This window comes from Varroa destructor, unplaced genomic scaffold, assembly GCF_002443255.2.
Source record: "Varroa destructor unplaced genomic scaffold, Vdes_3.0 BEIS01000002.1, whole genome shotgun sequence".
In the NCBI taxonomy this organism is placed as follows: domain Eukaryota; kingdom Metazoa; phylum Arthropoda; class Arachnida; order Mesostigmata; family Varroidae; genus Varroa; species Varroa destructor.
In genome coordinates, this window is record NW_019211455.1 from 9,484,668 (window position 1) to 9,511,065 (window position 26,398).

The following is a 26,398-nucleotide window of genomic DNA, read 5'->3' on the forward strand; positions in this document are numbered from 1 at the left end:
AATTTATTAATTGACATTCATAGAGCTTTTAAGGTCATTAAAACATCTAGTTCTTGTGTACAATTTCAAGATTAACTCAGGTCATGTTTGCTGCTAGTTAGTTCAATGCAAAGGTGAAAGACAATCTATCTACTACACAGCTGACGCATCGCTACTATAGATATGCCATCTAAGTCGATCCAGGGTTGCATCCAGGCCTTTTTACTTAATCTAGTCGCCAACTGTTAAATAAAAAACACATGTCTGTTATCAACATCGTATGACAGAACTAGACTCAAAGCTATTCGAATTGAGCTAATCGTCATCAAAAAATTCGATTCTACCAATCGGCAAGGCATTGATATCTACTGCTGTTGACTAGCTGTTTTTTGCCATGAATTTCAGCCAACTAGGGATAACGTATATCAGGTTATCGGCGACTTTTTTATACGAAGGGATACGGGAATCTATTATACGAAGAACCCCAAAATGTATCATAGTCTTTGGTAAATTTGACAGAACTTGGTTAAAGCGATTCAGCGTACGAACGCGTTGAGCAAAGTTGACACGTTAACGTTTCTCCCGTTGTTGACGGGGCGATTCCCCGAACAGCCGAAGCAGCCATCGGGTTATCGGCTTCCAAGCGTTCCAATTTTTGCGACAATGGTTTCGACTATATATAAAAGCAAGACTGCTGATACGCAGTTATGTATTTCCAATTTAGTTTATTTTATCAACAACTAACCTGCTAAGCTTGAAGCAAAAAGTCTATCCGTCTGGTCTGATATCTAACGCCCCACTGGTAAAGATTGTCGTCGAATGCGGCGAGATCGGACAATCATACTGACGACGTCGACATTATCTAAGATTCGTATAGTAATAATATCCATTATATCAGGCCTTACGATAAAATTCATTATTATCAAAAACATCCAACCAGTTATCTCGACAGCCCAATGCAGATCAATCTGTTTCTACATATCGTAAGATCGTAACTGGGCACTTTCTCAAGCAAATGTAGTTTCCGGCGATTAAGTAGTACACTTCGACAATTAACTATTGCTTCTTGTTGACGAATTAGAGAGAATACGTTGATGTAACTACCGGAAAAACATATATTGAGGAATATTTTTCACCACATGTTGTGTACTATATTTTAATAAACAACTATTTTATAACAATTTTAATAAACTAAGACAAAATTTTCTTAATGCACTTTTCTTATTTCTCGTTAGATGCATACTTGTTCTCGCATATATCCATCGCACTGTTTTGAATAAGTAGGGACATTGATTTACTGAAGAAAACTATACAATAACGTATGGTATTTAGAACACAGCTGTCGATATTCCGGAAAATCTGGTCAAAGATTTCGTGGAAATTAGGATTATTCGCACAGGTCACACGTTCAACACTAGTTCTCGTTAAAACAATAACCTCTATGATGCAATGAAAATCTTTCTCTTTCAAATTTGACTTTATTTTCATTCCTAAAAATCATAGTTTCGAATTCCCATAAGTGACAGGCAGTTGAATTTGTTTAAAAACAACGTTCGCCTAAAAATGTAGCGAACAATTTCTAGTCATTTTCAACAAACCGTTGACAGTATAAACATTGCAGGTTCAATGATCATTCTGCTGCTGCTGTCGCTGCTGTTTACAGCTGCTTTGCGCATCGCATACAGACGTTCTTATAAAAAATGACTATTGTCGTTGCATATTTATATACACAATAGAATATTTAATATTTTTTTGTTCTCGTTCGAATTCGAGCATTGCAGATATCCAATAGCTTCCGTGCAGTCATTTGCATCTTTTTACGCATTCATATCCGTGTTGCTCGTCCGCATTGATCTGTGTTGTCGGCAGCCTTTGAACCTTTTGTTGTATAATTACTATAAAATTATATATATATATATATATATATATATACGCATTTTCAAGCATTTGTGTGTTGATGTGCAAGTTATTACAAAAAAAAAACTTTTTTCAAACACTGTCGCCGTGTGACACTATTCATGACAATATACTCAATATTCAATACAGAATTACAGCAGGTTTGTACCATTAATTTGCTCTGTTATCCAGTAATACAATGCACACCTGATGGTTTGTATCTATATTTGTATATCATCTTTTATCGTTTTTCGACTTTGTTTCGACGTTTTTCGACGAGTTTGTGCTTTTGCTCTTCGTTGCTTGCACTTTTACAGTCAACGAAATATCGTTCTAAGCAAATATACATTTGATGTATCTAGTGATTTATTTAGCTTTATATGTTCTAGTGGTATATATATGCGCTGTGCATAGAAGAAAATATATACGGAACAAAAGATAAAGATATAATTATAGGATCATTAACTGTAGCGCGAATAAATAGCACAAAGCGCAAACTCACGCCGTATTTAATTAGCCAAAGTCATCATCTCAATAGAGATTTTAGTTTCTAGCCGCTTCATGTACCTTTTTACCACTCAAGTTCAGAGAAAAGGTCCGTTTTGATCAGAACCTGGAGATTCACTAAAATTAGTGTACTATAAACCAGTACAAGCATTGGATAAGCAAACTCATAGCTTCCTTTACATATATCATGACAAAAATAAAATAATGGATTCGAATATCGTTCAGGGCAAAGTGTAAGTTATCCTAATAAGCCAATTTTTGTTGAGACTATTGGAACAATGTCAAAATAGTGTTTCATATAGTATACAAATATTGCATGACAGTCTATCACACCTGAGTTGTAGCCGGATTTCAATTCAAGCAGCTGAATTTATGCAGCTCATGGTGCACAAGCCCCGCTGCCTTGGCTTGTGAGTATTCAATAATACATTCACTACTATGGATTCTACTAGAACAGATATTGAATTTAAGTCTGCTTCTAGCTGAACTTTTAGCCACAAATTTAATCATCGATTGTTTCATCGGGTCGTTTGAGCACGAAAAGATGCTGACACTTGTACTAGGCTTTTTAACATTTCATAGAAGCGATTATAGGTGATATTGGCACTGTAAATCATCGTCTATATTGATACAGCTTCGGACAGCTAATATAGTGAGTGCATACATGAAATATAGTTATTCTTCTGAGCTGTCCTGCGTCCCCAAATTCTGCATCTTTTTCTCACGCATATATGCTAAGCTGTAATTAGCTTCTTTTTCTGTCACTGTTGATGATGACAACCGCTTACGATTGGTGCTCGCCATTGTGTGAATTCGTCGGGGCTCTCTCATAAGCCTCGTACGAAGCTTCGTTGTAGACTTAATCTTCAGGCGGCCAGTGGCTGCGCAATTTCAAGATGTACCGCAACGGCTTGCAATGCCGGTGCTACGGCACTTCTTGCCATCACCAACCATACTATAGTTTAGCACTGAAGTCTTCTTTACATCTGTTTACTGATCAATAACACGGAGTTCAGTCAGTAAAGCGATCGTACTCTTAGCATACTCCTCAAGGTCTTCTTCAACTGATTGTGGACACTCCAACTGTATAAATACCTTTGAGTTGTCCTAGAAACATGAAAATAGATATAGACCTTTTTAGGAAAACGGTCCACGGAACAGAGTAACAGGCAGAAGTCTCAGCAGTTTTCCTATCAATACCAGCATGCGCTAATAATAACAGAATATTATTATTCTATGATTATAATAATAATACTCTATTATTATATTCAAAATTGCTCTTATCTATGTAAACTATGGCAGTGTGACCCAACCGCTTCAAAATGCGAGATCCATTTCTCACTGCCTCGTACCTCGCTGAAGAAGACTGAATTAACACGGCCTTGTGCACGATTCGGCGCGAGATCCTGAAGAACGGGGAACATCCTCGGAATCTCGATCGCCCTCTCCAGTATTACGGTGGCGCGTTCAGGTGAGTTCTCGGATGGCTGCTGTGAAGGATTTACCGCTTCCAACAGTCCGTCATCTTCAAGCACTACATGGCGAATAACGGTGCCCTTGTGTACAGCTATACAATATACAAAAATAGACAGGTTATAACAGCAGCTGACTGTAATATCATCGTTCGAGTGACACTCTAATAGCTTCATATCAACCACACCTTGTAATAATTGTGAGCATATCCTGCTGAAAAGCGAAACAATTTTCGCAAAAAACGTAGACACGCTTCAAAAGTTTATTGCATATTAACGCAGTCGTTGAAAGTTTAAATAGTTTCGCAAGTTTAGAGGTGTATTTTTATGGATGCCAATATACAGAAATATTTTTTTCTTTAATTAACCTTTGAGAAGTAAACGAGTTCTTTAAATTTCCACACCACTGGATGATCACTCTCGATCCACGTTTGTTTGCCAAAAAGAACAGAGGTTGTGCTACACACTGGTAAAATTTGATTACAAACGGATATAACCTCGAGTTCTTCGGTGAGATTGGGTAAGTTTGTATATTGAACGTTCTACGATTTTTCCAAATAGCAACAAACGTGCATTAGTTTTTGTGTAAAAATAAAACCAACCACATAGATACTCTGCGGATATTGCAAAATGCCTACATTAAGCAGAGCTCAAGTAAACTGGTAGTTCAAGCATTTCGAAGATGCGCAGGAGTCCGTCGATGACGATCCTCATTCTGGAAGGCCTGTGATAGTAATCACGGACGAGAACGTAAAAAAGATGAAGCAACTCGTGCTTACCAACAGTCGAATCACCATAGAAGAACTATAAGAGATACAAATCTCAATTAGCTCGCGTCAGGCCATTTTGATCGATCGTTTAAGTGTCAGATGGCTTGCGGCGGAGAAAAATAGCTAAATGCCCACCAAAGTAATAGTCGTGAATAACTGTGTCACAAGAACCTTACGCATTTGGGAGCTAAAATTGTTTTAACTTATCATTGTGGATGACTAAATATGGTTGCACAGCTACGGGTGTATTTTCCGTGTATAGATCCGAAAACGAATCGCGACCAAAAAAAGTTACACGATCCAACTCTAAAACTAAGACGTTTCTGACAAATCCTAGGTCCTTCAACATAGCAATGCACCGGCCCACACTTAGCTATTCGTACAGCAGTTTTTGTAAAAAACGCGATACATGTCTTGCAGTGACCTTCGGATTCGTCGGACCTAACCTCCTGCAACTCTCCTATCCCTAACACTAAGGAAAAGTCTGAAGGAAACGTGTTTCGACACAACAGGAGAAGTAAAATAAAAATCGCTAGCCGAGTTGAGGGTTGTCCCGATGATCGAATCTGAAAAATGTGTTGGGGAGCTCTAAGCTTATCGCATCCAACGGAAATTACTTCAGTATAGACAACTTAAATTAGGACTATTAAATGAGCACTTATCTGAAACAAGTAATTCATTTTTGAACACAAATTTATATGCACAAGTATTATTAACAATTGTTATACAATACACGATAAGGCGATATAGAAAGTAGTATTAAAGTGAAAAAAACAAACACTAACAGAGTGGCCGCTCGTCTAAATACTGAAGGTCCATCATGGGCTTCCAGATAACCCCTACAAACTGTGACCACCCATTCATCCCGAATGAAGCCAAAGTTTCCGCGGAAGCAGTCAGAAGTAGTTCTTCTACTTCTCTAACACGAACGCGGCCTTCGCGACGACAATGCGCCAGAGCGCTAAGTGCCGTCTCGTTTTCCTGGCTAGCCGGATCAAGACGCAGTTGTGCCAGACTGATCTTCACTTGGCGCAGCTCCGATGAGATGTTTGTCAGTCGGGCGCTGATCAATTTTTGAAGCGCCAAACTGTACAAGCTCGATTCAAGCGTGTTTACCTATGAAATTATACAGAGTATAGAGTTTTATCAATTGCTTCTAGAAGCTTGTTGTGTAGAAAACTATAGGGATAAACCTAAAAAGATTAAGATATTATTCTTAAAAAAAAATTGTAAAGAAGATCTTCAAAGACCAATAATTGATCAGTCATTTATCTCTCTTTAATAACCAATGAATAAAGAAAACCCTAATTTGGGGGCCTTTTGGTGGTAAAACCTCCATATGCACCATGGGTACAAGTAATTTAATATTCATAGAGTGTTGGAGTGTTGTTCATTGCCATGTGACCGTATTCATGGTAAATTAACGTGAAGTATACTAACCCTATTAGTTAGCTGAACGCATCGTTCACATTTGTCCGTAGAGTTCCCCCCGTTGATAGTGAGGTTCTTGACCCTCCGTTGTAGCTCTTTGGCTTTCGGTGATTCTTTTTTCGTTGAATCACTCCAGTCACCTGCCGAACTAAATACGTCCTCATTTTCACTCTGTACTGAAGGCGTTTTTTTTTTTTGGCCTTGACTTAGTAGAGCTTGTTGGACTGAGTCTCTGGAGTGGCCCCGAAGTGGCCGACCCTCTGGCCGTGCTAATTGATAATGTGTCGTTGAAAGTTCAGCTTGACCGGCAGATTCGACATCACAGTCCCAATCGGACAATCGTGCAGCTGCATTACTATTGGTACGATCGTTGGCCCAGGAAGTTATCTCCCGGTTATGTTGGCCTTTAGGGGATTTTCTTTGGTGTTGCTGACTGTAAGAGGTTACCGGCGCGACTGATTGTTCAGCTGACGTGCTCTGCATAGCATCCATACCATCGTCCCACTCCGTTGTAGTCCACTGTTTCACGTCGCGCCAACTAGTCTGAGGGTCTCGATTCTCACGCTGGTCATTCCAATCGGAGGCGAACTTCTTGGCAACTGTGTCGACTTGTTGCGCGGCCCAACGCTCAGTACTCGAATCCTCATTGCAGGCTTCAGCCGTTCCCCAACTATTTTTCGTCGCGAATGAGATCTGTTGCTGAAGTGGCTGGTCAACTGAGCAGGCATATAGGGGATCCTGCGCGAATATCTGGGTTCCGTTACCGCTGCCACTGGCTTCGTGGGGGTGTCGCGGTCTTGCGTCGGACCTTTGAGGACCAGACCCAGACTTGGTGATTGGTCTTTGTGGTCTTAAAGGAGGCCGGTCTTGTCGTTGTGGCCTATTATGAACGGTCTGTTGGCTTAGCGGGCGATCATATGGTTGCTGTTGATACCGTTGTTGGATTTCTTTTTTAAGAAGGCCTTTTTCAACCAACACCTCGAGCATATTAGCATTTTGCTGCTTGATCTCTGTGACAGAAATACGATCCCTTTGTTGTGGGCCGGTTCGCTCTTGGGTATAAGCTAGCTGGACGCTTTTATTCAACAATATGTCTTGTAACTCTTTTATGTTATCCTGCGATCCACTTTCAAGCGAGTGACCAGCGAATAGTACATCCATGCTTTTAACGCTCCAGTCTTTATAGAGCTGTGACAACGTGAGAATCTTGTCTCGTGTAGTGGTAGTAGTACCGCCATAATCAATGAGCTCAACGAGAAAACGTCCAGGCCCGTGACGGGATATCATGCGGCATCGTCTCCAATTTTCGCCATCTTTGTACGCGTAAATGCTATCTGGTTCCATGTCATCCACTCCGGGTTTGGAGAAATCTGCGTAACCGGCTAGACCATCGGTCAGCTTGTTGATATCGTTTTTCCATCCAGTTTCAAGGGCGACCACTTGTCCGCTATCGCTTATAGAGATGATTTCGAAAATACCGCGCATGCTTTCTTTTTCTCGGGTTTGGGTACGACTCCTACGAGGACTACTCCTGTAAACCCACAGAGAACAATGATCTTAAACCATCTATACAAACGCCTATAGTAATTCAATGTTCAGTTTCCAATATTAGGGTAACCACAATTGTCTGCTGTTATATTTGATAACAAACGTCACTAACATAAAGTTTAACAGGTAAATTTATATGTGATGCGGTCACCCTGCACCACTGAAATCTGGGTGAGCGTAGAATAGAAGTCTCAATAGGTAGCTACTTTACTCACAAAATGTTTACAGCTTTGAACAATGCATACAGCAGCTTTGAAACTGCTGTATGCATTATTAACAAAAAAAAAAAAAGAGAAAAAAGAAATACATTCTTCCAGGTAAACTTCGCTTGCCTTAAAAAGACATCGAAGGTGTCTTTGAATTGGTATGACACACGTAAATCTCCTTCGCAGCCACGTAATAACAGCACAGCCCTGCCAAACCGTACGTAACACAATACAAACCTACACATAGCAGCTCCTCCAAGTCAGGCTTCTTCCACGCAGAGTTATTAAGAGCGGCAATTTTTCTAGATATTGGATATAATAAAATGTTTGCATTATAAAGCGTTTCAAGTTCCTTTCAAATGTTTGTCGAAACAACTGTTGTTTCTTTTTAGTGTAAGTGCACTTACAGCATTGGCTATATCACAGCACACTGCGCATACTGACACGGATGAGCCCAATGTAATTACAATTAAGTTAGAATATAATGACTTACGAAACCAGAGACGCACATCACAGCCAAAAGAAAACTAACTTCAGTAGCTATTGTATTATTTTTTTGTTTTCACTAGATTTCCTAATTGCGAGCCATTTTTGAAAAGGACATCAGATTTGCATAGATCCACCTTGCAAAAGTGCTGACGGTGTTTAAAACAAAATTGAATTAGCTTATTTTTTCGTATTTTGAAAATGATGCTGTTAAACAAGATATATGACATTTTTATTCTTTACATTTCCTTGACAGATACATTGAATATTCTACGCTTTGTATGTTAATTAAATAATATTCCTTACTTTACGGCTTTGTTGTTGTTATTCGGGCCGTTATGCCCATAATTTCTGTTCGAGCAGTCTTGAACGAGGGATTGATGTACTGCACCATCGCAGCTGTTGCTATCTCCGGTCATCTTGATGCCTTATTTTCTGGTTTAGTTGATTGTAACTAGAGATCCCTTAAGGTGAGTCTTCTTGGTTGTGATAACAGTTGTCCGGATCTACGCAAATAAGCGATCTGTAAAAACGAGAGGGTACATTCTAAATTCAGTTTGGCAATGAGTAAACATTGCTAGGTAGCTCTCGATAATTTCTTAACACCGAGGGTTTGACAATGAGCAAGCATGCATACACTGCTTGAATCAAGTGCTAATAATGATCACATATGTGTTTAGAAAATGGCGTTACCCATAAGTCAAAGCTGAGAGAATATCGCTACTTTGCTGTCACTAAGTTACGACAGAGCGTCCGAGGATTTCTACTGTTGGTCCTCCTGCTATCTTTTAGACCACACTTTTAATGATTATTTGTTTGTGAACTTTATTTTGCTTAACAACTGATTGTTTGCATACATATCAAGAGTGTTCGGTGATGAAGAATCGCTTCCTGCAGCTAAGTCCTAGGTCATTGCATACTAATAATATCAAGAATATTACCAGCTGCGTACGCATTTCAAAACGTTATATTTATTATGTACTATTGAGCATAGTATAGACCAGGTTGACTTGCCATCAACGCGTAGGCTGTCAGAGTGCCTATGTGATGTTTACGTCCAGCCAACATTTCATTAAGCAGCACCGTTGTTTTAGCATAATCATCTCCCAGCTCTCCATCAATAGCGGATTTACTGAGTAAAATCTTCTAATAGTTTTTCAGTGCGGAAGACACAGTATCCCTTAACACCGGCGCAATTCCAGCCAGCGATTGGAGAGAGACAGTAGCTTTTTTCGTCTAATCCGATCCGTGCGACTGCAAGCCGAGAGATCGTCATCACCGACAGCAAAATTTAATCCGGTAATGTCATCTGCGTATTTAGGTAAGAGCCGGTCTCTTATTTGGTTATCTGTTCGTATACAGTTTGATGTAGAGAAACTGAAGTGGCCATTGCAACTAGTCGTACACTTCGAGTACATGCTGTAGAGCGATGAATGGGTGGACAAATATTTTTCATTCGTTTTTAAGATAAATACAACTTGAATTCCAACAGATATCAGCACCAGTTATTGATGAATGTTTATGCCAAAGACTCTGTATATAGTTGAACCTTTAACTGTCTCCGGTGTAATAAGTGTCAATTTATATAATGCTGTATGTACGTGTTGATGTTATGACAAGTACAAAGCTTTTTGTTGTTGTCATTAAACAGCACCTTGAAAACCTTAAAAATTTTAAGCGCACTTACATTAATTTTTTCTCAGCCGATCATACATTGACTACTTAATAATAAAGTCGTTAATTTATCTTTCCTTTCACTCAAGTAAACCGCACACAGGGTAGATACTCGGCAGAAAATGTTACAAGGACTCTAGGCAATCGCTGGCGCTTCTAAAACGCCAGCGATATTCCGAAACTAGAGAATTTGGGATCTCATATAATGGCAGTCTACTACAGCGCGATGTCGACCAGAAGGTATAAATGTAACTTACGCGTTCTTTACTTCTTGTTCACCAACCGCAGCGGAGATCGCGCGTGTAGCGTCGTCGGCTGTAAAAACCTCAACGGCGGGACACAATGCATGCAAGGACTTTTCAACGAGTAACCCAAAGAGCATCAGATATGACTCTTTACAAGCACTGAGCACGATCACGATGGAGGCCTATCAGAAGGCCAGCGTCACCTTTTTACTGACTCTAGCGGTACCTGGTTTTCATTGATTTTATGATCGGACCAGTTGTTGGTGGCGAACTCAGCGGACACCGAAAGCCACTGACCGTATAGACGTGCGGAACTAACCATGAGAAAATCATTAGTAATTAACGGGAATGACAACATCACATAGTAGTTTATTGTTCGAAGAGAGCAAAGACAGTGTTATGAATGCCAACAGTACCATGTGCATAAAGCATACAAATCACACGCAAATGTCGCTAATTGTAAACAAACAAACCAGGCGCTTTTGTTTACGCGCATCGACTAGAGCGACGCCAAGCGGTACAGTTTACTCCATTAGTTTTATAGACCAGACAAACCGGTTATTTTTGCCATTTAGAGATGGATGGTGGGCTAGGCCGTTTTACGTTAAACTGGCTAGCTGCTTCTCACTGTAGCTTTACAAAACGTAGATAATAGTACATCTTACTCTGGTGGTCTTAAGACTATGCAGTTTCTATTTAATATGTGCGTGACATATGTTGCTTATTATTTGATGACTACAGAAAGTGCAATTTTAATTTATTAACTATTTTTGCTGACCGGTTCAGTTATCCTGAATAGCATATATCTTACAACAGGCGAATGTGGCTTAATAAAATAAGGTAATGATACGGTATGGCATTGTTGTCATTTCTACTCACGTGAATCAAGCATTTGATGCAAGCGAAGCTGTAGCAGCTGCGTCTCGAAAAGTTTGAGATACTGATAGGGCAATGCTAATTTTAATTTTTAACGATTTATGTATATATATATATATATATATTGGACACATTTACTCTCTATGAATTAACAGTTATGTGAAAGATCATCTCTATCATAGACCTCTCTGTTAACATGGTTTCATTTGATTTTACTCAGATTAATGATTTATATAACGACTAACTTAAAACTTTGATTTCTAATTTTTAGACGTTTTTATTTAATGGTCTACATGCTATTAGTATTGCACTATGGAAAAGCACCATGGAATCTCTGGCAATTTTTGTATCGATGCTTATTAAAATTAATGCGCATTGCTTGTAGCCCGTTTTGTAAGAATGAGATCACTCCAGCACTGACCGTAACGACTTAACAACATATAATATTATAAAAGAAGAAATATCATTCATTTGCCGAAATAATGCAAAGTATAGGTCCGGGGCTTAGTCCCCTTTTCTAACAAAATGACAAATTACCTTTTTACGAAAGAAGAAAATCCACCAACGTAGAACAAGATTGCCCATTCATGTTGTCCGCTTTCATTCATCCAGAATAGGTTCGGCAATTTATTCAGCTGCATTTAAAAATCAGTCCAATTTAAAGGGCATTTACGTTAACGGCGAATGATTCATTTGGACCATGTAAAAAGCAAACAATTTTTAGTCCTTTCAAGAAAATGGCAGATTTCACGGTAACGAAAGACGTCAGTTCTCAAACTTAAATTGGCCATCATAAAGGCTGCGCATAGTGGCATTGTTGGCAGGTGTTGTGAGATGAAAAAGCTTTTTTCTTTTTTATTCGACATATTCAGAGATAAAAGATAAATGGACTACATAGTTTCACAATAGCTCTATAGACTGGCTTTCATTTGGAAGATCTAAAGGGTATAACAAGCTACCATAAGCATAAAGCAGACCTGTAAATGTCTGTCTGTTAATCTCTCTGATTGCTGGTAAGTGCGACGGATCAGTTCCGGTTTCGAAAGCTTTTTTTGATTTAATATTAGTTGCTCTACTATAAAAAGAGAAAAAGTACATTATCCACAAGCATCACATTCCTATATATATATCGGCGCTAATGCTTACCACGAACTATTGCACTTCTCCCTTAAAGCATAACTGTTGCTTAATTAACTACGTGAAAACCTAGCGACCAAGGCGCCTCGCTCTTGATAAGCACTATAAAATAGGTGAATGATTAAAAAAAATTCAATGTATACATATATATTTGAGTTACCTGACACTAGAACTCCATTGTTGCACACGACACTTTGCACGCCGACAAAAATGCTCAGCATACATTAGCAGACAAAAAATGTAAATAGTAAGGCAATAATGATATACCAAATGTCAAATAAAATTTAAAACAAGCCTCTATCATACACGTCATCAGCGAGCGCTATCGCCGTGTTAGTTCACAATGAGCTACTGAAATACAAGCATAGATAGTCGTAAATGTACATTCGTGCAGTATCGCGAACAGATATGACGCATGAGTTGTTGCTATAGCCTGTTGCTACGTGCCTTCGTCCAGTTACGAGAAACGAGGCTGTGAACACTGAGTGGTAGATCATTTCGCGCAAGTTTAATGATTCGAGCCGCTACTCACGAACGCAAGACACGCCATGAAGACCACTTTTCAACCTCTGTTTTCTTAGGTATTCATTGCAATTATTTTGTTCACAGCAATAACAACAGCGAAGGTGATAACATTGTTTACGCAGGCAATAACACTTTTTTACTGACCGCCGATCACAGTCACATCACTAGGCAGTGCAATCTCTCCTTGCCATCTCGAGTTTGACTTTCTCAAATGTATTGTATTTCTTGGCTGCAATGATACGGACAGGAGTAAGGACACAGGATTACGAAATACTCGAGTGCAAAATCACAGCATCATTAACTTGTCAAACAATGGAGGCACAAGCAGCATGCTTACCGAACAAACATCCAACGCCTTACATCGAACATCGACCGTGTTCGTGACAGTGGAAGCCCGCTTGTTTCTCTTTTAGTTGCTGTTGTTATAGCCTAGCTCGTTCGTAAATTCAGGACGCGATTTGAGAGACGAATCGTTTCATTGTCCTTCGACTTCGAAACGAAAGATTGCTCTAGCACTAGAGACCTCTTAAATGGCAGGAATCTGCTTGGGTAACAAAGCCGATAGCCGGTGATCGTTGCGGAGCACACCACAGACACATTTCACAAATAACACCAAAACACGAACAAAACTAGTGAGCATTTATATCAGGATAACTAGGAGGCCAACGGGCAAATAGCAGTTCAACCAGCCACGAGCGTTAGACAAATGCAACCAAAGGCACTAATCACGGGCCTATGAACGTGTCCCGATTTATTTTGTTGATGTGGTAGGTGTCGCTGCCGCAGTTATAATCGCTACCTATGTAGCACTTCATTGGTTTACCGTGTTGATGGTATCATCGACCTCACCGCTTTCTCCCAAAGAAACGGAGGCTATAAGGCAGCACAAAATGCTGCTGCATCACTCACGCTCGAAGTCCAGCGGAAAGATAGCGAGTGACTAAACGAGAACTACAACAGGCGCATCTATTGGAAGATGCGTATGAAAAAAGAAAATTCTAAATAATGTCCTAATTGCAATTGTGAGATTACGACTGGTGAGTCGTCATGGAAACTTCTTTTTAAGAAATAAATGAACGTTTTTATCAGTAGTGCGAAAACAGCTCTAGAATTTGAGGTCGACATTTATTGACAAGTGGCGAGTCTGTAGATTGTGGATTTCTCTAAACTAAGAGTTTAATTATTGGCTCTGTTTTGAGTTTCTCTACTTTCCTCTAAAAATTCACTGAACGAATTGATTTCCGCGTCGTTCTCTACTTGTTTCGGTTTTTTTCGATTGAGACCGAAAACAAGCTTCTAGATACTGTTGCGAGTGTATATATGATGCCTTTATCTCAGCTTCTGTCGATAGCGGATCTCTCACTCTTTAAACTCTCCATTCAACTTTCGCGTGTTTTGCTGTAGACTTGTTTTTATAAGCAAAAACAGGGTATCTATTTTCAAAAGAAAGACATTGGTCCTGAAATACAATGCAGCAAATGCTTCGCTAAAATACCAGCACGGAAGCACTGTTAGTTTGTCGAAATACAGACCTTACATAGGAACTAGTTTCTTGTGCGCATTAAAAATTTTTGAAAAATCCTTAACTCTTTAACTGAGCGCCGCGGCATAATATGATACTCGTCTAGCAAGGTTTATACATATAGTTTCTTGTTAGCTAAAAAAACTTTGCATTTGATTACCGTGTGGTTAAAACGTTTAGAAATATGTCTTAAATATATATATATATATATATATGATTTTCACTTGATCCTGATACAATCGCATTGTCTGCCACTGAAAAACAGATTCACTGAATAAAATAGGTATTCTTTTTGGCGGCTATTTCAAGGTATGACCTTATGAAGGTAGGGAAAGCCCATTTTAAAACGATGTTCGATATAGTGTACTTTCAAGGGCAACAAATTGGTTATGTTTAAAGTGTGTCGTCAGAAAGTAGTCTGCAATTCAATCAGAGGTAATCGCTAGTAAAAGAATTGATGTGCGATGATGACAGACGAATACCATCAAAGGTTATAGAGCTCTGTGTCTATGAAAAATTGAGTGCTGAGTCATATCTTTAACTCAAGTATTTAGGCAACGTCGTTGTAATAACAACTTACATTTAACTAAATAAATTACTAACTTAACATGAAATGACATTAAGTTATTGTTAATGACGGTTTGAAGTTTTGAAACAAATACAATAGTCTGCTTACAAATTCTTGCGTTTGACCTTTTGAAAAATAATAATAATAGACACTACAAGGCTTTTAGTAGCTTAATAGATCAGTTAAGACGAGGTTTGCTTTCGACGACCCTGAGTGCTGTCAATATAATACACTACACCATCGAACTATGCCTTCTTTACCTTTGATGGTAAATCAACAGGTCCATCAATCCTAGAAAAACAACATGCGTGGCGTTAAGTACCCCTCATTCGAAACTGTCGGTAAACTTCTACTCAGATTATCATAAGATGCTCGATCAATGTATTTAGTATATATAGCAGAAAACGTCTAATTGAGTTCTGTTTTCACCTATTGAATATACAGGTGTTCCATATACTCCTACTTACTGCAGGTGTATGTATTAATGTAAGGAAGGCTGTTATAGGATGGCATTTAAAGAACCGCTCTACTTGCCAACGCCGAGTGACAAAGACAATAAATCGCAAGGATCACAGCAACCGCTAGAATTAAATATATGTTGTATCTTGTGTGAAAATACGTATTCAACAACAAACCATCAAAACCTTTTGAAACATCTGTTGGAAGTGCACAGCTTTGTGATTGAAGATGCACTGGCAATTGCTGATTTGGCTGCGTATTGCAGGTCAGTTTTTTACCGGCGGAGACTGTTTTATATGTGTCAACTGTCTGTTTGAAACATAACGGGTAATACATTCCTACAGATCTCGTGAAAATAACGGAGAAGCTATATGCCATAACTGACCGTAATGGAACTCATTTCTTTGTATGCAACATCATTCCACAACATTATTTTATTTAAGTAGTATGACATTCGCTAATTTGTGCTGCTCTAAAGTATACTTCGTAGATATATTCGTGTTCTTCGTATACAAAGAGTACGCGTACACGGTGTGATGATAACAGTTTTGAGAAATGTCTTAATAATAAAAACAGCACACGAGATTATAAGTACAATACAGTCAATCCAAATGAATGATCTTCTGAAATGTTTTCAGATATTGGAAGCAGCGACTGATGACAACTGAGCTGAGCTGGATCTGTGCCACGATTTATACAACAGAAAATAAAAAGTTCTTCATGCTCACCAAAGCGCTTCCTGAGGACGTTAAGCTACGTGACGATCTACGAAGAAAACGCCAGGAAGAGATTCTTAAACCACTGCTCGAGCAGAAACAGACAGAACGTGCGGACGAGTCGAAGGTTCGCAATTGCCTCTTTTGTAAAAAAACGTTTCAGGGAAAGCCCCACGAACTCTTTCAACATATGTATATTAACCACAATTTCAACGTTGGTCGCGCTGACAATCTCGTTCACATCGACGAATTTCTATCACTACTTCAGGACAAACTGAATCGGCTTATATGTCTTTATTGTGAAAAGACGTTTAAAAACTGGGACGTCCTCAAGGAGCACATGCGCAAGAAACAGCATAAACATTTGAATCCAAATAACAAGACATATGATCGATTCTATATTGTTAGTTATCTCTTCGGTGAAGCGGATGGTTTAAGTGGCACTGTAGATTGTAGTGCCGGGAGGCGCTATGATCTCGGTGATCGGGACGCGGACCTCAATGATGACGAACATCTCGATCGCTTTGAGGATTGGAACGAGGAACAGCGGTTTGACTTAATTTGCCTCTTCTGCGATCATTATGAAATACAATGGGACGATGCGTTTGCTCATATGAAGGAGAAGCACGCTTTCGACTTTGGCAATGTCCGTACAGGGCTGGGATTTTATGATCAAGTGAAACTTATCAATTATATCCGACGACAAACACATATCAATGTTTGCTATTTATGCAAAGCTGCACATGAGTCTCGGGCTGATCTTCTCAAGCATCTTGATACGACACACGCAGACGGAGGCACGCCGGCCAAATCTTTATGGGATCAACCGGGATACTTCTTTCCGACGTATGAAAACGACCAGCTCCTGTTGGCTCTGGAAGATAACCAGGATGAAGCGAACGAGGAATGGGTCGTACCAGAAGATACAGTACAGCCTAATACGAAGTTACTGGAACAGCTGTCGTTAGAACAGGCTGAGGAGGATGGAAAAGGAGACCCATGACCTGTTTAGAGTGAGTTAGACTAATCGGAGAAAAAAGTAGCTGACTGTGATAAACTTTTTAGAAGAATCTTCATTCGACGTGTTTGCATCGTTTCTTAGGAATTCGGTATGAATTTTTTTAAGAGTTTTTTTTGTGTTCTCACAGCGATATGGGGTAGTTAGGTCGCGTTCCAATTTGTACGGTTTAAGTGACTCTTTGTTTAATGGCTACTACCTTTTGCTTTATAGTTTTTATGGTTCAGTCAAGAAGCTTTACAGAAGGTGATCCAAATTTTCAGTTAAAAAGCTTAATGGAGAGCAATGCATACATAAATTCTAGCATTCTGTATTAGTTCTAACTATTATTTCCAATAGCGCTCACAAGTATTTTGCAAGCTGAAGTAACGTACAATAATAGTTATTATTGACCAAAGATTTTTTTGTCGATTTGTTGAAAAATTGTAAAATAATTGAAGTAAAATCTGGCTAGGTTTATCATTTGCGGCGTTGACTCCAATGAGGTCGGAATAGACATGGATTAAATGAGAACAGCACGGTAACCATTTCTGATTAAAATGAAAACACCGAACATATTATCAACAGTCACACAACACTTTTTATTTCATTAAATAACTACCAACAAACCTGCAAAGCGGCCATCCATCATGGGCCGCCCCGAGTGTTAAATATATATATATATATATACTCTTTATTGTCTTATTACTAATATTGTTTTAATACTTTGCTTTATTATGTGTTCTAACGGCATGCTATACTTTAATCGTCTGCCACATCTCTGTTTCAGGGAATCTGAGAAGTTTCATCAAGGTTTTTCTATATAAAGTATGCGTTATCAGAGAAGAATACAAAAACGAACATTTTAAATTTCTATTAAAAAAATAGAAAAGCTACCTATAGCGTCGAGTACATACCTCGAGGTCGTTTTTTTCTCTCTCTCTCTCTCTCTCTGTTTCAGAGGAATTCTCGAGTTTTTGTAGGTTTGTAGGTTCTAACTGTTAGTCTTTAAGAAGAAAGCCAAGCATAGAATACCATCAACACAGAACACATTTCGTTTGCTCTCAACATATATATAAGACAGATATAAGTAGGTTAATTTCAGTGAGCGTAATTTTTTGTTGTTCATTTCACGCTGCGTTTCAGTAAAAATGTTATGTATATAGACGATTATATCTAGGAACGCAAGGAGTTTTGGAGACGATCTCGGGAAATAAAAAAGCAGTGGCACTTAACGGAAGTCCAATTACCTGTATTTGTTCGTTGGCTGTGGAGTCAGTTTGCTTAATAGGAGAATCACATAATATTCATTTTGCCCTATTCTGCTTTTTATGTACATAGTGCATGATGAAACGATCATAGAGCTTAAATTGTATGCCCCAGTAACGGTCGTTGATAATCATCGGTACGGCTATGGTTCGTTTGATAAAGATTCATACGAAAAGCACCAGATTGCACGTACAGCTATTAGCCGCACCAGAACAACGATTATATGAGGAAATGTTCGGTAGTTTGTTCAACTGATCCCACTATAATGTGGCAAAACTTTATGAATCGAAATCAATGAACGTATGGCCATTATAGGTTCAGTTTACATCAAAACTTTACTGGTACCAAGCAAACGGCCTAAATCCTTCGTTCAGGTGTAGGAGTGCTGCACTGTCTTGTGAGCCTTGGCGCAATGCATGTGCACAATTGAGCCGTCTGGATAACGGACAAACGATGGGGTTAACAGCGGTCGATTGCACGCATTACAAACTCTGCAAATTTTAACAGCACAGCCAAACGCAGAGAAAAAAACAGAATAAAGTTGTTTCATATCGTACCACCCAAAGCATAACCAGACCATGCTATAGTAGTACATTTAATATCTTTTAACTAGGTGTCAATTTACCTAGATTAGTAATACTATAAGATATAGTTACCAAACGTAAGACCGCATAATTGATTAACTAAAGGGAACATATAGTAAAATAAGCCATTGCACTACAGACATTACCTGTTTTCTCTGACTAGAAAATGCGTCGATTGTGTTTGGATTCTCTTTTGGTGTGCGCGCATATTCTCCAGTTTGGTGAGGGCTACCCGAATATGAAGCATTCCCAGTCGATGATGAGCGTTGCGCAAACCTCGTATTACAAAGTCTGCTAACGACGTGACCTGCCAATCGATGGGCACTATCCGCAAGACTTCGTCCACATTGAATTCCGCCTCGTCGTCATTCAGCAGCGCCACTGCCTCCTTCAGATACAGAGGCGCGCTATCACTGAAAAAGCAACAAAGAAAAATATAAATACATTGAAAGAGCGAAGCAGGGTAGAATGGAGTCACGTTATCGACGTATTTCTGCTGGGAATCTTAGCTGTACGCTTTCAGCTGGCCGTTTTACAAACACATTGGTGCGCGCAGTGCTCTTCCTTAAAAAATCCCTCATTTGCTTTAGTGTGTTTTTTATTTTCCTGTATTATTTATTGCCTTAATACCGCTTAACGCCTTATTTATATACAACAGCAGTGGTTCACTCTAGCGATTGACTACTAACAAATTCAAAAACCAAACTGACGATTAAAAGCCGGCATACTAGAAATTAGAATTATTTCTCTAACTCTAATCATAATTATGCCTTGAATTCGGCCAAACGCGTTCTTCGAATTTTACGTGCGCATTAATCAGTTACTTACCAGTTAGGGGGTGGATTCATAAGAATACTGAGCAAAGTCCCGTAGACACCGCATTTCAGGTCGTGGTCGAGACGGATATTGCTTATACGATGGCAAAATTCCTTCGCCGCAGCGAAGTCGCCAAGTTCGTGAACGTAAACCTTTAATGTTTCTTCATGTCGATCCAGGCGTTCATACAGTATTGCTCGTTCCAAGTGCAGTGCATTGGCTGTGCAGAGATCGAGCAGCTTATCTGGTTGGTAGAAAGCAGACATACGCAGAAACGTTTGCAGTTTGCGTCGATAATCACGTGGTGTTGTTCTACCGTTCTTCGAAGACTCAAGCACGTATGATAAATAGATGGTCGCCAGTTGGGTATGGTAAGCTGGGTCGGTGGTTCGTCGATCAAGAACAAGATGCTCGAGATACTCCATCGTTGCTACAGGATAATTCAGCAATGTGGACAACACTGTTTCGTCGTCGATGGCTTGGGAACGCTCAACAAACACCTAATAAACGAAAAAATTGAAGCAAAATACGATAATTTTATATTGTAGGGACCAGGAAAATATACAACATCTAGTTGTTGGTTTTGATGCAATTAGGGTATAAGAGTTCAGCCCGTTTGCCGATCTCTTGCCAGTCTGCTAAGGGCTAATCAGTTACATACGTCAATGTCTGACAGCAGCTTACGCTTGAGCCTCAATTAGCTGATAACGTTTGAAAGTAACACGTGTATAACCTATCTCACTAAGCCAAACGTACATTTTAGCAAGATATTGCTGTCCGAAGCATGTTCGACAGCATAAGATACCAATACGTGAGGAAATCAAACGAAACATGAACGAATTAGAGCAAGGATTCCCTTTATGATTTCCCCTGAGATGCTTACCCTGACTCCGCTTGACTGGTTGCTATCTAATATGCATTTGACGAAACGAATCACTAATGACGTGTCCTCTTCCCGTTTTAACATGTCCACCATTAGGCCAATGGGGTTTTCAAGAGTCGCATCACTCAAGCGGCCATCTACAAGTCGCTCCCAAATTTCAAGGGCGCGTTCACGAAGGCCCTGTTATGCACCGAAAATTCAATCACCATTAAAATTGATCAATTAGAAATCTTGCAACTGTTTAATTGTGCTTTATGGAAGAGAGTTGAAGACATGCAAATGTTGTCGTGCCCTATTTCGTATTATTTATTACCAATATGATAGTCTTTCTACAGTTGAAGGCTTCGTACCTGCGAATAGTACAGCAATGCTTTATAGTGATGTTTGCCGAGTCTGTCAGCCAGAAAATCGGCGCACTCCTGAATGTCGCACACTGTGTCCTGTGCCTCAATCATTTCCAGGAGTTTCGCGGTTAGAATGTCGCTGTCTTCGGCAGCTTGCGATCGCAACGCGTATAGTTTTACCAACGCTGTATCAACGGCTTGCCGCTGTTCGGCTGGGACCGAGTACCGGTTCGTCTCCAAGTATGAAGTGAGAAACTGATAGGCGTTCTTGCGCATTTCCGGATTACCACCGCAAACAGATTCCAGCGTCGGTGTATTGAATGAGTCCTTGACGAAATACTTTTCCGATGCAACGACGGAAAATAGAGAAATCACAGCACGAGTGTCGGCGCGGCCTTCTTCCAAATGTTGGCCAGCTTCAGAGAAGTTCAATTCGGAAAGTTGAATAAAGCCAGCTTGTTGTTTTACCTGAGCGATAATCTGTACAGAACAGAATGTAACCAAGCTTATGAGCAACTAGTTGCCATGTAAAGTAACATTGTTGATTGAATGAATAATTATGGGATCGTGGAAAAAATTAACGCTGCAACATGTCCAGTGTAGCCGATTACGTAATAATGGTAACGCATAAGCAGCTGCTCTGCGCAGTGCTCTCGGTGTAGCTCACTTTATATGAGCGTCTACTATTCATTTTAAGCGATCTTGAGGATGAGTTGCAAAAACCTCTACTCTTGTATAAACTGGAATTAGGCGTTCTCTAGCAAAGCCACTCTCGCCGGTACCTATCAAATAAATAACAACACAGTATTAATGATTACAACGGTTGAATGAGGGTTAACGTACGTCTTTTTGCTCCTGCGGTGTCAGATTGGCTTTGTGCGTGGATTTAGCAATTTCAAGAGCTTCGGACACTTTTTTCTGCTTGAGTAGGTCGGTAACCTGCTTGTCCCAAGGCACCGGATGTAAAGTGAAAACAATGTCTTGAGTGCAGAGCAAAAGAATCCCTTCAAAATTGTCTAGGCACGCTCCACCTGGAAAACTGATCTTTTGTTTGGGTTCCCGATCGAAGATACTGCAACAATTAAAATGATTGTGGCATAGTTAATCTTAAAATTAAGATATTTCAGGTGCATGATACAATACGAAGATAGTTATGTTTTAGTTTTGCAACCTACGGGACTAGGTCTTTGAAGAAAAGGATGACGTTAATAAAATAAGATCTCTGACTGAAAGGCACTGGACCTTCACCACTGGGATTCACTACCCCATATGTGTCAAGTAACAAAAAAAAATTATAGAATAAAAGTATTTTACTTTGTATAAATCAGCAGCAATATATAACTAGAAAACAGTGCGTTCTATATTACTTGCTTACGTCATATTTTAAAAAAAATTCTACCCAACTACTATTATAGCACCCCACTAACAGAATTAAAGATTTAAATACAAATCAAAGACATGTCACCCACCTGTAGATAATAATAGTGTCCTCATTAATACATAGAACATACGGATGATGGTAAGAACAGCTGCTAACACCCTCTCCGAGCGGTATAGGGGGTTTAGTTGCTGCGCCCGCCCCTGACACGAATATGCCTAAATTCGATGGTCCCGTTACGAGAAATTCGCACCCCTGAACGAGTTTGATGAGAGGCGGTGACAGTTCGGATGAATAGGCCGCCACTTCCTGATGACTCCCCAGAGACACGTTCAACAGGTAGTAATGCGTTGACGTTGCGTAACAAATCGCATCCCCTACCATCGCCTGCGGTAGTAAATACTGCTTAGTCGAAATGTATACGACGTATTAATTAGCTAATTATTTTTCCGTGTTTTAGTTTTGTTATGCAAAGAAGCAAAGCTAGATTTTCTTGTCTAATACGAATCTATCTAGGAAAACCATAATATGGTAAAAAGTGTGATATATTTAGGTGATAACACAAACTCTTTCCATTAGCGTTCATAATTTTCATAAGTGTTTCCATTCCTGCCTGTCGTTTCGCGCTTTTAGCGGCTCCACCCTTCAGTCATCGTGGAACCACTGGCTCCTTAGTATAACCGGGTGTGGCGTACCTTCCCAACGTACTGTAGACTACGTATAGAATATGGAGTGGGAGAGTACTGCTTAATCAGCCGCGAAGCATCGTCGAATAGCGAAACGAAATATAATCATATTTTTACGAGAAGTATAATAAATGCTGAATAAATAATTAAAGTACAGGGGCAAAAGGCGCAGAGATAATTGTTCTGAATGGTTATCTGTCTTGGGTGAATAATCATATTTGTGACTTACCACAAAACGCAGAGCGGGACAAAATCTGCAAATGACATTATTTTAACCATATTGCGTTAGGAACTACGCATGACAAATGTAGTTAACGATCTTCATACTAACAATTGCTATGGGATTTTCCTTAACGCTAAAGTCCTTGTGATGGGTGAGTTTCTCTTCTGATAGCCTGTACAATTGTAACTGCTTTTTTTTGGCCACGCAAAGATAAGCCGAAAGGGCGGTCGAATGTGTATCGACCTGGCCGCTTGCCGAAGACCCTAGCTGGCCTGGTGATGGGCTGGGGTTGAGGCACATCGTTGTCAGGCCGCGCAGGCGTTCCTTAGTCGGCTAAATAATGACAATAATCGATAAAAAAAGTCAGTAAGTTAAGCGAATAGTTTGTGATGATGATTTGAAGATGCGGTTTCTTTTACACCGTTAAAGCTTTAGAATTTACCGCAGTCGATTAAGTTACAGATATAACAGGCTATTTACGAAAGCTCTTCAGTACACGTAAATTGTTTTATATTTATTCTTTGCTACCAATACAGTAGATCATTGTTTGACGTTAAAATGACACAGTGAATAGTTTGTTGACTTTGAAATACATAGATAAATGTCCAAACAATAAGTAGTATAAATTAGTGAGAACCGAAACGATGTTTTACAAATGCACAATAGAATGCTATCGATTTGACTAAGAGGCGGCAAAGGATTTCTCCTTTTACATTGGATACGAACCTCAAGATGCCACATATCGTGAACCGATAGAACGCCTTCGCTGTTTAATATCACAAGCCGGTTGAGTGCGGATAGAGCTTTGATCTGGATGATGGCTTTGCCAGGTGACGTCGGGTAAGAGGCAATTTGCTTGTCGACCGTTGGTAACCTAGCATCAAATCCAACGTCTTGGAACACCATTGAGTAACGACATATTGTCCTGTTTCGTTCACGAGTTATACAACAAAATAATAGAACGTATATGAATGCAGCAATGGACGCTCTTTTTGAATTATTCCAGCTTTAACAATTGAACTCTTGTTGGACTAGGGAAGCCCTTCACCCTCGACTCTAGTAGTAGTTTGTAAAACGACGGTTAGAGTTTCAGAATTTCACTTTTGGCACCTTTTAGTTGTATTAGTCTGTCTTCATTCAATGGAAATTTGAATAAATAGGATAGCCAAGCACGGTGCACAAGTGTAGATGACTTGAACTGAAATCTATTTAGATGCAGTTTTTATATATCGATATAGTCTTTCTTGGCAATGAATTGGTAAAGGCAGCAAGCTAACGTAAGTTAGCTTGCTGCCTTTATCAATATCAAGCTCAAAGCATGTTCGGAACTGTAAACTCAAGACCTGTCTCCCTTCTTTTTCCAAAGAAATGTTTATATTGTTCCAGTCTCACTGATTTTTCCTTACTTACGTTTTTCACGTACATACGTTAAATTTATGTTTCGCGTCAGTTAAATATATCATTCATTTTCGACCGACAACTTGCTACAGATTTATTCAGCACTGTCTCCGAAGCATAATTTCCGAATAAGACATTTCTTGACGTATTTATATAAAACCGAATACTTACCCGTTCGTAGCTCCTACAAATAGATTTGGCCCGCATAGATCTAGGCTGCTGATCTAAAATGAAATATATACAGCAACGCAGAAAAGAATGACCGTCCGTTATAGGATGCACAATTATGTGTTAACTACAATCGATAGAGGCTCCGTTAAATCAATCAAGCTCGACCTCACCCGCTAGCACACGAATTTATAGCTTGCGGAGCTCTAATTGGTCGCATAGCTTGAAAACGGCACGCACATTGGGTGTCGTCATCCTCGTTTACATTTAGAATGCCGTACTCTATTGTATCAAACATTATACCCAAGATTTTTTTATAATCTCTTTCTGAAACTTTAATGTAATGTGCAACCCAGTGTAATTAATCATTGCTATACGACAATTATTTCAAATCGGTCAGAACAATTTTTTGTAGATGTTAAGTTAAGCGACTAATTGCTAACATATTGCTAGAAACGAACTTTGAATTGTTGTTATCACCTTTGGTACCATTATGTTTATATCATGACCAATCTTGAAGCTTCCGTGCAACATATAACACTCAACGTTTATAGACTCAATGAGTCCATCAGCTTACCAACAAAGATCGGCCCTCGACGCCCCTGAGGGTATCCGAGACTGGAATAAGGTCGAACGCCTTCAGGCTCATCTTTCGTGATCACGATCTCCACGACTCTCTGTTAGATTAACCCTCTACAATTAGTTGTTCGTTCGCAACTCTTGTAACGTCACCGCTTCCCTACAAACGCAGCACACCCGCACTCGACGTCCCCGTCGGCAGTCCTTCGCCGAAGAAAATAAAAACCACTTCCATAGCTCTACGGTAGCAAAGGACCCGTCACTGTACTTTACAGCTGTGTCGTCACACCGTTTGGTTCGTTCTGTCCTCTCGATTGCCTCCTCCCACCGTAGGCAAACGCCGTATGCTCGTAGAGAAATCCGCAGTCACTGTTGATGAAAAAAGCAACTAAACATAAACCTCCACAATATTGTACTCTCTGCCGCAAGCGATCGGCCGCGATCTTCAGCAACGGCAAACATCAACAACTTCCACCTTTCTGCTTTCCCTTACGAATTTCTCATTTCATAAGCTCGACTCAACAGGCTACTAACAGCAGCACTCCTATCCGCGGTCATCTCTTTTTTGTCTAATCGGTGTATTTATAAATCGGTATTTTTAGCGATATCGCGCAACAGCGGAATGTAATTTACAAAAGGCCGCGGTGGCACAGTCTCCCTCCTTTCGATTTCTCAATTGAACACTTTTACTGAACGCGATTGGCCCCGGTGAAGTTGCCGAAAAAAGACAAATTTTCGGCATAAAAACCACGATGATTCCTCTCCATTTCAATTGAAGTTCTGACCGTAACAACTCATGGGCTTCTGTGAGATTACACTACCTGTTATCGTCTCTGTGATAACAGCGTTTCTGCAGGGTGTTCCATTTTGTGTTCCTATCTGTCCCGTCAAGCGGCAGTAAGCGGTTCGTGCGTTGAGCTGGGCCAAGCACGTCAGTCATAGCACACCCCTTCTTCTAATGGTTAACTTCTTCTTTTACTGTCAATCGTCTATTTACATTGCGAGTGCGAGAAGGCCGGTAGCGGGCGATTACACACGGGGCAGCGCAAAGAGCGG

General features: G+C 39.8%; 3 protein-coding genes and 1 long non-coding RNA gene across 27 annotated transcripts; 2 read left to right on the forward strand and 2 right to left on the reverse strand.

Moving 5' to 3' along the window:
- Positions 1-1,419: 1,419 nt before the first annotated feature.
- Positions 1,420-13,711, reverse strand: LOC111243843 (uncharacterized). Of its 14 annotated transcripts, none has more exons than XM_086980874.1 (9): positions 13,090-13,549; positions 11,628-11,725; positions 9,310-9,549; positions 8,602-8,818; positions 7,936-8,016; positions 6,065-7,586; positions 5,410-5,740; positions 3,735-3,949; positions 1,420-3,489 (listed from the first exon to the last, which is right to left on the reverse strand). In XM_086980874.1, exons 4-9 carry the CDS (start codon positions 8,712-8,714, stop codon positions 3,373-3,375), a joined length of 2,379 nt encoding a protein of 792 aa, XP_086837000.1. In that variant the 5' UTR covers positions 8,715-8,818; positions 9,310-9,549; positions 11,628-11,725; positions 13,090-13,549; the 3' UTR covers positions 1,420-3,372. The 14 variants fall into 14 exon arrangements, with proteins under 14 accessions (XP_086837000.1, XP_086837002.1, XP_086836997.1 ...); XM_086980876.1 differs by lacking the exon at positions 9,310-9,549 and adding an exon at positions 12,760-12,981; XM_086980871.1 differs by lacking the exon at positions 13,090-13,549 and adding an exon at positions 12,675-12,815.
- Positions 9,453-11,068, forward strand: LOC147757338 (uncharacterized). The gene is made up of 2 exons (XR_015321799.1): positions 9,453-9,594; positions 10,258-11,068. It is a non-coding gene; the product is annotated as an uncharacterized LOC147757338 (long non-coding RNA).
- On the forward strand, positions 12,670-18,260 carry LOC111243845 (zinc finger protein 277). Of its 10 annotated transcripts, none has more exons than XM_086980889.1 (3): positions 12,670-12,808; positions 15,287-15,566; positions 15,940-17,707. In XM_086980889.1, exons 2-3 carry the CDS (start codon positions 15,349-15,351, stop codon positions 17,018-17,020), a joined length of 1,299 nt encoding a protein of 432 aa, XP_086837015.1. In that variant the 5' UTR covers positions 12,670-12,808; positions 15,287-15,348; the 3' UTR covers positions 17,021-17,707. The 10 variants fall into 10 exon arrangements, 9 of the variants coding, with proteins under 9 accessions (XP_086837015.1, XP_086837013.1, XP_022645785.1 ...); XM_086980887.1 differs by lacking the exon at positions 12,670-12,808 and adding an exon at positions 13,655-13,789; XM_022790050.2 differs by lacking the exon at positions 12,670-12,808 and adding an exon at positions 14,580-14,709.
- Positions 17,591-26,303, reverse strand: LOC111243842 (transforming growth factor-beta receptor-associated protein 1-like). Of its 2 annotated transcripts, XM_086980869.1 has the most exons (12): positions 26,164-26,303; positions 25,341-25,711; positions 24,767-24,819; positions 23,924-24,122; positions 23,306-23,530; positions 22,380-22,675; positions 21,754-21,982; positions 20,917-21,390; positions 20,567-20,746; positions 19,696-20,183; positions 19,014-19,280; positions 17,591-18,774 (listed from the first exon to the last, which is right to left on the reverse strand). In XM_086980869.1, exons 2-12 carry the CDS (start codon positions 25,410-25,412, stop codon positions 18,654-18,656), a joined length of 2,604 nt encoding a protein of 867 aa, XP_086836995.1. In that variant the 5' UTR covers positions 25,413-25,711; positions 26,164-26,303; the 3' UTR covers positions 17,591-18,653. The 2 variants fall into 2 exon arrangements, with proteins under 2 accessions (XP_086836995.1, XP_022645771.1); XM_022790036.2 differs by having other exon boundaries at positions 25,341-26,242.
- Positions 26,304-26,398: the final 95 nt, after the last annotated feature.

Coding starts and splice junctions, on each gene's coding strand:
- LOC111243843 (XM_086980878.1), bottom strand. CDS start 8,714: ATGACCGGAGATAGCAACAGCTGCGATGGTGCAGTACATCAATCCCTC. Junction 5,741..6,064: donor GCGTTCAGCTAACTAATAGG/GTTAGTATACTT, acceptor ATAATTTCATAG/GTAAACACGCTTGAATCGAG. Junction 3,950..5,409: donor TTTAGACGAGCGGCCACTCT/GTTAGTGTTTGT, acceptor TATATTGTATAG/CTGTACACAAGGGCACCGTT.
- LOC111243845 (XM_086980889.1), top strand. CDS start 15,349: ATGGCATTTAAAGAACCGCTCTACTTGCCAACGCCGAGTGACAAAGAC. Junction 15,567..15,939: donor GATTTGGCTGCGTATTGCAG/GTCAGTTTTTTA, acceptor AAATGTTTTCAG/ATATTGGAAGCAGCGACTGA.
- LOC111243842 (XM_086980869.1), bottom strand. CDS start 25,412: ATGAGCCTGAAGGCGTTCGACCTTATTCCAGTCTCGGATACCCTCAGG. Junction 22,676..23,305: donor AGGAAAATCCCATAGCAATT/GTTAGTATGAAG, acceptor TTACTACCGCAG/GCGATGGTAGGGGATGCGAT. Junction 21,983..22,379: donor GACACTATTATTATCTACAG/GTGGGTGACATG, acceptor TAATTGTTGCAG/TATCTTCGATCGGGAACCCA.